We start from the raw sequence: 12,675 nt of genomic DNA, 5'->3' as shown, positions 1-12,675 counted from the left end.
AAACATCCATTCACCATTCCTCACTGTTTCTAGTCACTCAATCCATTTTGTATCCATGAAGTAACTTATGTAACAAATCTGTTGTACAGCACATGTTCAACTTTTAGAAGCCCATATGCATCAGATCAACAGTATTCCCCTCATCAAGCTTCTCTGTTACCTCAACAAATTACTTATAGAGGGAATTTACATTGTCATTGTCCTTTACTTAGCTGTTTTGCATCTTGTTAATTAGCCCACACTGGCCCAAGTAATTTAGTTTTGTCCTCGATTATTCTTTCTGGAAGCTTTCCCATCACTAATGTTAAATTAACTGACCTGACTAGTATTTGTTGTGTTTATCTTTGCATCCTTATTTGAATGAGGGTGTAATATGCACAATTTTCTTGGTCTCCTGCTCCACTCCCAGTTCTCAGGAAAACAGGAAAATTATGGCCAAGCCTCCCCAATTCTCACTCCAGCCAAATAATCTCCTTTTTAAAGTTAGCCCATTGTTCATTTACTGTTTTGCCTGACAACTTTTGATTCCAACTTATCAGGTCAAATCCTTCTTATCTCATTGTAGTTAGGGTTCTTTCAATTAATTATTCTTATTCTGAATTGTTCATAGTCTTGTTCAGTGCCATATTTAAACCTTATGATTTAATGATCACTGTCTCCTAAACGTACCGAGTGACACTTGAATTCGTTCAGTGACATCCCTGATCCTGGCACCAGAGAGGTAACATGACATCCTGGAGTTGCAGCTCCAATTGTAGCAATTTCCGTTGTTGGTTTCCAGAGCTATTAGTTCTTCAATCACTATTGCTTCATTTTTGGTGTACCTCCTTGTACAGCAGAGCAAGCTATAGTGCCATGAAGTTCCCAGATCACCCATCGTTTTCATCATTCACAGCTCAACACTGGTTGGAGAGTGAGATACATTCAGGGCTCCTGCACTACCTTCCTTCCTGATACTTTCTAAACACATTCCTGAGTAGCCTGACTCCAATTTTCATATGGTGGGCTATACATTTGTAAAATGAGCCAACTCTCAGGAGCTGGTAAGAGGTGGAATCACCTGCTTTGATGTGAATTATAATTATATCCTCTTTAGGTGACAGGTGTTTGACTAATACCATGGGGAAATGTTTGTAAATTGCTGTCTGGGAGGACTACTGTTCTGAGTATGGGGAGGGAGTGGGAGTGAGTCTCTTCAGACCAGAGTTCCCTCAGACCTTCATACCTTGATGTCTTAACAATGTGATATATTCACCTTACACTCTGCCAAGATTCATTTCATGTCCTGGGAAAGATCATGAATCACTTTCAAACGTTTTCTTAATTTGGTTGGTTCAGAGTTTGGAGGTAGAATATTACGTTTGTCTGCTCAATGAATCTTCTGTACAGATTTATAACACAATGAATTCATTGTTTAGCTTAAGCCAAGCCATCTAATTTCTAAGCATGGTGTGTTCCTCTTCACTGAGACACTCAGCATCTGATGAAGAAGCAGCATTTCGAAAGCTAGTGCCTCCAAATAAACCTGTTGGACTATACTGTGTAATTTTTTAACTTTAATACAGATAAATGTGAGGTGTTGCATTTTGGTAAGGTAAATCAGGGCAGGACTTATGCAGTTACTGGGTGGACTCTGGAGAGTGTTGCCAAATACACCTCGGGGGTTCATACTTCCTTGAAAGTGGAGTCCCAAGTAGACAGGGTGATGAAGAAGGCACTTGCTTTCTTTGATCAGAATATGGAGTACAGGAGTTGGGATGTCATCTTGTGGCTGTACAGAACATTGGTAAGGCCACTTTTAGAATATTGCATACAATTCTGATCGCCCTTCTGTAGGAAAGATGTTGTTAAATTTGAGAGGGTGAAGAAAAGATTTACAAGAATGTTGCCGGGACTGGAGGGCTTGAGTTATAAAGAGAGACTAAATAGGCTGGGGTTTTCTCTCTTGAGCATCAGAAGCTGAGGGTTGACCTGATCGGCTTTTATAAAATCACGAGGGGCACCGTGAATAGCTATGACCCTTTTCCTAGGATGAGGGAGTTCAAAGCTGGAGGGCATAGGTTTAAAGTGAGAGGAAACAGATTTAAAAAGGACCTGAGGCAACCTTTTCACACAGAGGGCAATGTGTGTAAGTAATAATCAGCCAAGGGAAGTGTTGGAGGTGGCTACAATTACAACATTTAAAAGGCACTTGGATGCATATATGAATAGGAAGGGTTTAGAGGGATATAGGCCAAATGCTGGTAAATGCAACTAGGTCAGATTGGGTTGTCCAGTTGGGTGGATGTATTGGACCAAAGGGTCCGTTTCTGTGCTGTATGACTCTAAAATGCATTTATAACTTCAAGTTCAGAGAGAGCATTTATCTCCTAAGTTGTGACTTGACAGCCAAGAAGTGAAAGGTTGTAAATAGCTAATTTCACAAATCATGTGCTCCCATAAACAGGAGTAGGTAACCTTCAGTGCTCAGGTCTTTGGAGTGAGACTTAAATCCACAACCTTCTGACTCAGGGGTGACAATGAGAGCTAAGACACAACTGACAGCATGAGATAATATTTCCTAGATTACTTACAGTGTGGAAACAGGCCCTTCGGCCCAACAAATCCACACCGACCCGCCAAAGCGCAACCCACCCATACCCCTAACCTAACACTACGGGCAATTTAGCATGGCCAATTCACCTAACCTGCATGTCTTTGGACTGTGGGAGGAAACCGGAGCACCCGGAGGAAACCCACGCAGACACGGGGAGACTGTGCAAACTCCACACAGTCAGTCGCCTGAAGCGGGAATTGAACCCAGGTCTTTGGCGCTGTGAGGCAGCAGTGCTAACTGCTGTGCCACCGTGCTGCCCAACAGGTTCAGTTTTGAAATGATTCAGTCCCAAGGCTGTGTACAGAATGCTTTTCTCTCTAGAAATGGGCATCCTGAAAGTTTGATTTGATTTAAAGTGTGAACTCGTTTGAGCTGCAGTGTTGTCTTAATGTTTGGGTTCCTGAAGTTATGAAAGATCGTAAAGACCCTGAGGTCAGGAAAACTGAAACTGATGGAGAAAAAGAGATTACATGAATGAGGAACTTCCGACAGACAAGTTATTGATAGTGGATCTCCACATCAAACAAAACCCAATAATCCTAAATCCAACTGGTTCAAATACATTGGCTCATTGGGTAGCAGTGCTGCCTCACAGCACCAGGGATCTGGGTTTGATTCCAGCTTCAAATGACTGTGTGGAGTGTGCAGATTCTCCATGTCTGCGTGGGTTTCCTCCAAGTGCTCTGGTTTCCTCCCACAATCCAAAGATGTGCACATTAGGTGAAGTGGCCTGGTTAAATTGTCCATAGTGTTCAGGAATGTGTAGGTTAGGTGCATTAGTCGGGTAAATTGAGAGTAATAGGGTAGGGGAATGGGTTTGGGTGGGTTAATCTTCAGAGGGTTGATATGATCGCCATGGGCCAAATAGCCTTATTCCACGCTGTAGGGATTCTACGATTTTATGATGCAGTATCATTTCAAAAAATTTCTGGTGTTCCTCAGTGAGACTGCACTGCAGCGTGGTCTCCCAGCAGTAGATGTACTGTGTCTAGAAGATTCTTTCCCCGTATTTACCCTGGTGTTGCTGCCAAATGGAGAATCCAGTGACACGCAGATTGATAAAATGGGAGCATCTCAATATCTGAGGCAGGTGAGTCTTGATGATAATATGAAATTGTAAGTGACCTGAGTTAGAGTGTTAGCTAACATTATTCGTCTTTCTTCAGACATTGTTCCTCGTTCCATTAAATCTTCAGTTTTCACTTTGTAGAGTCCCCTTTGTAGAGGCCACTTGGCCCATCAAATCCACATTGACCCTCTGAAGAGCATCCCACCCAGCTTCAGCCTTTTCCTTATTCCTGTAACCCTGTATGGCTGTACATCTAGAAACTTCAGGCAATTTAGCATGGCCAATCCATCTAACCTACACATCTTTGGACAATGGGAGTAAATAGGAACACGCGGAGAAAACCCACACAGATATGGGGAGATCGTGCAAACTCCACACAGAGTCGCCCGAGGGTGGAATCAAATCCGGGCCCCTGGCGCTTTGAGGCGGCAATGCTAATCACTTAGCCACCGCGCTGTCTTTTGTCTCAAAAAAGCAAACCTCGACCCTTCATTCCATGTAAACAGATGACCCATCTCCAGCCTCCGTTACCCAAAATGTCACCTCCAAATCGTGAGGAGGGGTATTTGTCAAGTGGAGGGAGGGGCAAGCTAGATGTCATTGGAAAGGGCGTTTCATCGGACAAGGGGCGAAAAGATAGCAGAAAGTTTTGCTGCGCAGTGACGGATCATTCTAATTGCTTGGACAGTCACAGTCATATCTCTGAGTGACTGCACCTACATGTATACTCAGTCACACCTAGCGCCTCCGTCTCCTTTGCCCCTCACTGATGTATATTTGCTGATCCCACCATTGCATGTTATCGCTGCCTTGGATGCTGTTGGTCCTCATCTTCTGGCCTGCTGTCAAGCACAACAGAGGATGCACACTCTACGGTGATGTCAGTTTAAAAGCCTCTGAAGATGAAGCATGCTATTCCCACAGTAGAAAATCTGTCATTTATTGAGAGATCAGCTGCAATAAGTGAGGGTTTATTTAGATGGGACAACGACAAGTTTAAATCCCCACCTGATCTGCTGCTCAAAGTCACCTCCATTTCCCCGGTCAGTTTCCCCAGTTTCAGGAAACTCATGTTGCCCCAGAAATATTTGGATTGACTGTGAGAGACGTCAATCAGAGAGCCCACCCACTCTGCACATTGTTTCCTCTTCCAGAGCTGGTTCACTTCCTATAGGGACAGAAAACCAAGTGAGGAGATGGTGAGTGAAGGAGCAGCTTTTATATAAATTGTATGCCATAATATCCACACCAATCTTCAGGCAGTCTGACTATCCTGTGGGCAGTCAGGGGTGGAAATGTCCCTTATGCTGTGTGAGAAGATCCAGCTGAGAGAGCTGTTTACTCGGTGCTTTGTGCTGAAATGTTTGACTGGAGCTGCGCGTTGGATATTGTGTGTGTTTAATGGAAGTATTCCCCTCTGATTTCCAGACTGCGTATTGTTGATGCCTCATTCCTGAATGTGAGAAGTTGAGGAGCAATTATCTGGTAAGAGGTGCAGAGTGTCTTAGAATTGTTACTGATTTACTAATGTTGAGTTGTGTGTGTTGGGAGCTAGTTATTATCGCGAAGACTGGGAATACAGTGTAGTCAATTTTGTAAGTGAGTATTGGAAATTGGTTATTATCCTGGATACAGCAATTTACACAGACCAAGGGACTCTTTCCCCATTCAAATTGCAGTACTAAGGGACTTTTGCAGTGGCAGTATATAGAGGCAGGGATTTATACCTCAAAGTATATTCCGTAACTCAGTGAGATCATGATGTATCTGTGATTGAACTTCGTATTCCTGGCTTTTCTTTGAAGTTTCGCAAACCTTTGTCTCAGATTGAATACGAACAATTAATTTCCCATTGATTTAGTTTGTGGGAGTGAGTCCACTGTTCTTCCACCCCTTCTGTTTCTTCATTTCACTTCTGAAAGGTCTGCCTCTAATTTGGCCTGGACTCCCGAACCAATGAAAATAATTGTAAAACAAATCAACTCTAAATTTCTAATAGTTTTAGGAACAGAACCACAGTTTGGTTGACCTCTCCTCATTGTGTAATTCTTGCAGTCCAGGAATTATTCCAGTAAATTTGCACTGCACTCCCACCATGAGGCTTTTCTTTGTAATTTTTGACTTTGTTGTGATTATTAATCACTGTTTGCTCAGGCAGTTCGGAATCAGACATGTTGTGTGTGAACAGAATCACATGTAGACCAGACAGTTGTAGCAGGTCCACTTCCCTGAAGGATAATGTTTGGGTGTTTGGGACAATTTGAAAGTTTTCACATTTATACTCTGATTCAATTCAACTAATAGCCATACTTATTAAGTTCCCCTTTATAGCAAGGAGTAGTTCAGATGAGCAGCAGAGATCCCTTTAAGGGGAAACTGGATAAGCACATGAGGGAGAAAGGAACAGAAGGATCTGCTGGTAGGCTGAGAGGAAGAGGGTGAGAGGAGACTCGAGTGTAAGGTAAACAACTGGACTGAATGGCCTGCTTCTGAATGCAATTTAAATATGGAACTTTCCATAGTTAGATTTGAACATACAATCTCTGGATGGTTAATCCAACACCATAGCATCGCAGCTGCTAAACCTGGAGTCATGTTTATTGAAATTCTTTTTAATGCCTTCCTTGAAGATTCTATCTAAAGGCCTCAGCCTTTCCAAAAAGACTGCACTTCGAATTGATGGCTTTGACCATAGCTATGGCTGAGAGCTGAATTTGAGATGTGCCATTTGAGTGAGTGCAGTGTACCTAATTTCTCAGGATAATCCAGGACCCTTTATTCAGCTGTACTGAATCAACATTTTCCTCGGTTTTTAGCACTTACTGTACACGGTTTCTTCAACTAATTTTGAGAAATATAGGGAGAACTTTCAAAATCTTCATTCTATTAACATTTCCTTTGAATGTCTTTTAACAGAAACATATTCTAAAACTGTTTTTTGCGAGGATGACATAAGATCAGTGAATTGATAACACATTTTATACTTCAGCCAATGTCTTTTCCATAGTACCCTCATGGTGTCTGGGCAGAGAGAAAAAAGTAGCCACACGACTGGCCCTAGTCACTATCCAGTGTTCTTGCTGGAAACACAGCGTGTGAAAATCAAATGAGGAAAACGAAAGGACTTGTATTTGATTCCCCCACACAGGGAACAGCAGTCTGTCACTCACTGTGCAACAGTCTCTAACTGAGGAGTCAGTCCTTTCAGTAAAGGAGGAGAGGGAGTTGGGGGAAATAACGTTTCATTTTCCTGTTTTACAGAAGAATTGCACAGTACTGCACCACAAAATACAGAGAGGATAGACCACCACAGATCGATCCCGACCATCATCTAAGGGACAACTGCACAATAGTTGGGAGACAACTTCACATATTGTTTAACACAGGAAATCAGTCAGGGTCAGGGGAACTTTAACATATCAGCATATCTGAAACTGGTCAGTGGTGTGGGGCCTTCCGTCAGAACCAGACTTTCTGAAGGTTTGGATGTGAGTGAATGGTCAAGATGAGCCTTGGAAGAAGTGTGAGCGCCTTCAAGTGTGGTGAGAGCTTCAATCATTCATTGAGTTGTATGAAGCACTGACTCATTCGTAGAGGTGACAGGCTGTTCAAGTGTGAGGCGTGTGTGAGGAGGGCTGACAAACTGGTGAGATCTGGTGCCTCACTGCTGCCTCACAGTGCCAGAGACCCGGGTTCAATTCCCGCCTCAGGCGACTGACTGTGTGGAGTTTGCACGTTCTCCCAGTGTCTGCGTGGGTTTCCTCCAGGTGCTCCGGTTTCCTCCCACAGTCCAAAGACGTGCAAGTAAGATGAATTGGCCATGCTAAATTTCCCGTAGTGTTAGGTAAGGGGTAAATGTAGGGGTATGGGTGGGTTGCGCTTCGGCGGGTCGGTGTGGACTTGTTGGGCCGAAGGGCCTGTTTCCACACTGTAATGTAATCTAATCTAATCTCTTCCACAAAATGTACATCTGTTGCAATTCTTTTTACACAAGCACAGTTTCCTGGAACGGAAAGTTTCAACTGAGATGTGCAACAAAGCTTTGTCAAAGGCATTGATGCTGATGGATGACCAACACATGTACACCAGGGAGAAGCCATTCAAAGGCGAGATATTTAACCAGGATTTTGGAGGGCAATCAGACCTGGTGAATTATCAGCACATTTGCACAGGGAAAAAGGCATTCACGTGTGAGATGTGTGAAAAATCTATCTCCTCATCATCAGAACTCCACATACACCAGCGTATTCATACAGGGGTGAAACCATTCATGTGCGAAGTATGTAACAAATCATTCTCGTCATCGTCAAACCTCCGCAAACACCAACGCATTCACAAAGCAGAAAAACCATTTCAGTGTGAGGTGTGTGATAAATCATTCACACACTCAGGAACTCTTCGCAGACACCAACATATTCACACAGGGGAGAAGTTGTTTAAGTGCGAGGTGTGTTGCAAATCATTCTCCAATTCATCAAGACTCCTGCTCCATCAGAGGATTCACACAGGGGACAAGCCATTCACATGTGAAGTCTGTGATAAATCATTTTCGGATTCATCAAACCTCCGTAGGCATCAAAGCATCCATACTGGGGAGAAACCATATCGGTGCGAGGTATGTGACAAATCATTCCCCAGTTCATCAAGACTCCTGCTGCATCACAGCACTCATACAGGGGATAAACTATTTACCTGCAAGGTTTGTCACAAATCATTCTCGCAGTCTTCAAGCCTACACACACATCAACGCGTCCACACAGGCGAGAAACCATTCACTTGTGATGTGTGTATCAAATCATTCTCAAATTCATCAACTCTCCGCAGACACCAACGCACTCACACAGGGGAGAAACCATTTACATGTGAAGTGTGTGATAAATCGTTTTCGAGGTCCTGGAACCTTCTGCTCCATCAGAAGATCCACACAGGGTAGTAACACTTCAAGTCTGAGGCCTGTGATTAACCTTTCATTATGTCTTCAACCATCTGGAAATCCATGTGATTCACATGGGACAAATTCGTCAGATGCAATTTTGTGATTGCCTTTGTACAGTTGGTGTACCTCCTGCTCCATCAACACACTCACAGGGAGAAAGCCTTTTGGAGTGAGTTTTGTAATAAAGCCTTTACACAGTTGTCAGACCACCTGGAATATTGGACCTCCTGGAACATCAGTGAATCCACATGGTACACCAAACCCTTCCAATGTGATGTGTGTCAGGATTGTTTCACCTCCTTTCTCGTCAGATAAAAATTTCGCCACACAGATTTTGGACCCGTTCCCATTGCACTGAGAGCTGTGTGTTGTTTACCCTCCATTGTTCACAGAGGGGAGCAGTCATTCCAAAGTTGTATCGGTCTCAGCAGGGTCTGTCTCAAACCTCTCCCACTATCAGTCCAGTCATTTCAAGAAGGTTATTTAACCTTTGAGCAGATCATCAAACATCACTAAAAAAAAAGTACCTGCTGAGGATCACTTCAGTTTTAATGTTTGTAATGAGCTCACTGCAGGGTGTTCAGTTGGACTGGGACACAGAACAAAAAGCAGCTTTCACTCCCACCAAACAACTAGTGATGACATCACCAGTGCTGAGGGATTATGATGTCAACAATGGAGTCACCCTGCAGTGTGATGTCAGTGAAACAGGACTTGAAGTAACCCTCATGCAGTGAGAACAACCCGTTATGTTTGTATCCAGAGTGTTTACACAAACTGAGTAACATTGTGTACAGAATGTTCAGTGGTATTGGGACTTAGAACAAGAAGTAGCTTTCACTCACATCAAACAAGAGTGACGACAACACCACAAACAGTTGAGAATTCACCAGGCCAGGGAATTCTCACTGATCATTTCCTGGTTCACGTTCTCCTGATTGTAGTGTGCTAACAGGGCTGAGGGACTATGAAATCAATTGTTATAAACTTTTTGAGATTTAAAACAAATCCTTTTACTTAATATGCTCACTTGTATCAATAGTTTTTTGTTACTCTGACCACATTACGAACAATGCTGTATTAGACCAAGTACTCTGTTTCTGTTCAGGAATAGAAAGTTACTACAATCCTGTTAAGTCAAAAATTGACTTGTACTTTGATAGCACCTTTGACAACAACCGTATGTCTGCAGTCCCCACAGACAATGAGCTACTTTTGAAGGTCAGTCATAATTGTACTGAACATGCACACAGCTTCCACAAACATCACTGTGACAGTACCTGACAATCTGTCTTTCTGTGGTGTTGGCTGAGGGAAAAGTGCAGTCCAGAACATCAGGGGTAACTTGAAAATGTGATACAGGACTGTGTTACTTTATGTAAGAGAGCAGATAGGGCGTTGGTTTAAAGAGTCACCTAAAAGAAAACCACTGATAATGCAGTGCTCTCTACAGGCACCCGAGTGCCACATACAATAACACACCATTAGACGCATATTCCAGCTTCGTGTGTACATTGGGTGTGTGTTTGTTCGAGAAAAGAACAGATATGAATGGTGATGAGTTTTCTAGTTTCCAGAAGAGAATAGGATTCTTTACTGGGATATCCATTATTGAGACATTTACTTTGTTAAAATCTGTTGAGAATTCACCAGCTCAGGGAGTTCAGAGAGGTCTGTGCTCAGTCATAAAATTAAAAATAGAAAATGCTGGAGAAACTCAGCAATTCTGCTAGCATCAATGGAGAGAGAAATACAGTGAACGCTTTGAGTCTGGAGTGGTTCAGAAGAGGAATCATATTGGACTTGAAATATTAACTGTTTTTCTCTACCAGATGCAGTACACCTGCTGAGTTTCTCCAGTATTTTCTGTTTTCACTTCAGCTTTCTAACATATACATTATTATAATTTTATTTCAATTTTCAGTTAATTTGATTCACTCCACATAATATCAATAAATGTCACAGACCACAGCAAAAGTTGTACCTCAGCTGGAAGTTTGAAGAGTCAAGCTCTGGAACTAGTCATACCCCTGACCAAGTGATAACACTGGCATCCACAGGTGAACTGCAGTGGTTCAAGAAGGTAGCTCACCACCACTTTCTCAGGGTCAACTAAACACTTACTAGCTAGTGATGCCCACATCCCATATATGAATAAAGAAAAAAAAATCCAGGATAAGTCCTGACGGATAGCTGTTCATTATTTACAATATTGGTGTTCTACTAAAATCAGTTTCTCAGGGTTTAAGTCCCAAAGCTGTCTACAGATTGCTTGTCAACCTGAAAATTTGATCTGATTTAAAATGTAACTAGTTTGAATTGCAGATGTCAGTGTTGTCTTTGTGTCTGAATTCCTGAAGCTGTGAAAAGGGGTAAAATGCCTGGGCTCAACTGGATTGGTCATTTTAAGAGGTTGTCTTAAATCAGTACTGCCGATAAATCATTCTGCTTTCATTCACTATTCATTAAAGTTCTTCTGTTTAGACACAGTTCTAATAATGTGTCAGGAGTAAAACTGGAGATGTAAATCACTTATATGGTAGACTGGTGTTAGTTTTAGTGAGGTTTTTGTGCTTGTTTTCAAATTCCTCCATGCCCTTGCCCCATCCTTCCTCGGAACTATTTCACTTCTCAGTACTACACTAGAGTGGTAGCCAAGAGCTTTTGAGCTCAAGTCCTGGAATGGGATGGATTACAGTTGCTGCCAGAGCCATACAAGTAATTCCTTAGGTTCTGTGTCATTGTACAAATATCTTCCATTGTCATTTATTCAAACAGAAGCATGTCGCAAAATGAGTGAAGACGTTCTCTAGTACACACTGAATTTACACACTGAAGCCAATCAGATCACAATGTACCAAACTGAAATAAAACAGAAATTGAGTGGTCACATAGTTTAAAAGTGTTTACTTCATTAAAATTCCACAACAAACAAGCAACAAGTACAGGCTACAGCCAAGAGTTTATTCATGTTTTTGTTGCATTTATCAGTTGGACTGGCTGTAATTGATCACACCCAGAATTTTAAACAATGTTATTTTAGATTTCTTTATTTTTGGACCGTGGACCAAAGTGGAAAATGGCTACAGCTTTAAACCAAAGGCTGTAGAAGGAGATGATGCAGTTTTAATACAAGTTCTTGTCGCTCACTGTATTTATATTGTTGCTTTGTTCAAACAGTGGGAGAAGCAGCTGGTGACTGATTGACACCGTGGGTGTGCATTCAGGCCAGTTCAGCCCAGAGACAGCCTGTTTTATGATTGTTTTTTCAATCAGGACCAGTTGTATAGGTCGGGAATACTCAGCACACAACTCGGTGATTGGCTCCTGGGCAGGGGGACAGCCGGTGTGTGAACAAACCAGTGGCAGTAAGCCTCCAGACAAAAGACAGCAGCTGTCTGTCCTTGCAGAGAAGTAACAAAGAACTGGAAGATAACTATTTGCCTATGAACTGCTACCTATAACCAGTGACAGAGAGTGAACAATTAATGTACCAACTACCTTGTGTCTGCAGCCAATCGATTGGAAAAAGGAGGATTGATAATCAGAAGGACTTGGAAAGAGACACGTCACATTGTTAAATTCACTGGACAGGTATTCAGTTTCCGAAATGTTTTTGTCACCCATAACATCATGATCTTTTGTTTGTCTGACTCTGTCTATATGTGTGCAGAGGTAAGAAGAGGTACAATTAATTCAGAAATTTAAACAATATTTCATATTTTGTTTGCCTAAGGTTAGAACTGAATTAATACATAGAATTAATACATAGTAGTTTCCTATTAAGTACAAAACCTGGTTGTTTTCTGTTAACCTGAGATCACTGAACAGGAAAACTGGGGCTTTGAGTTATTGGATTATATCTTAACCTTTTGTCAAGACCCTGGAAATAGTGAGACTCGAGGACCAGCACTCTTTCCTGAGTGGATCATGGCAAAGTGTAAGTTGATCATTTGTGATATTTGTCACTGGTTTACAATTCACCAGCCAGGAAGCTGGTATGAACAATAGAAATGACCTGATTTTAGATGAGAATAAAAAGAGTGCTGACTTTCTGATGATTGTGTTTCATTA

General features: G+C 42.1%; 1 protein-coding gene across 5 annotated transcripts; it reads left to right on the top strand.

Moving 5' to 3' along the window:
• Window positions 1–3,610: 3,610 nt before the first annotated feature.
• Window positions 3,611–12,656, top strand: LOC122541622 (uncharacterized). Of its 5 annotated transcripts, XM_087979745.1 has the most exons (4): window positions 3,611–3,686; window positions 5,094–5,150; window positions 6,927–7,207; window positions 7,660–12,656. In XM_087979745.1, the coding sequence occupies exon 4, from the start codon at window positions 7,693–7,695 to the stop codon at window positions 8,596–8,598; it is 906 nt and encodes a 301-aa protein (XP_087835871.1). In that variant the 5' UTR covers window positions 3,611–3,686; window positions 5,094–5,150; window positions 6,927–7,207; window positions 7,660–7,692; the 3' UTR covers window positions 8,599–12,656. The 5 variants fall into 5 exon arrangements, with proteins under 5 accessions (XP_087835871.1, XP_043534461.2, XP_043534462.2 ...); XM_043678526.2 differs by lacking the exon at window positions 3,611–3,686 and having other exon boundaries at window positions 4,968–5,150; window positions 7,665–12,656; XM_043678524.2 differs by lacking the exon at window positions 3,611–3,686 and having other exon boundaries at window positions 4,970–5,150.
• Window positions 12,657–12,675: the final 19 nt, after the last annotated feature.

The sequence above is a fragment of the Chiloscyllium plagiosum genome, unplaced genomic scaffold (genome assembly GCF_037043375.1).
Source record: "Chiloscyllium plagiosum isolate Xiang-an unplaced genomic scaffold, Cpla_swu_hap1 HiC_scaffold_35, whole genome shotgun sequence".
Lineage (NCBI taxonomy): Eukaryota > Metazoa > Chordata > Chondrichthyes > Orectolobiformes > Hemiscylliidae > Chiloscyllium > Chiloscyllium plagiosum.
The sequence above is the reverse complement of the archived record's forward strand: the minus strand, read 5'-3'. Positions and strand labels throughout refer to the sequence as shown.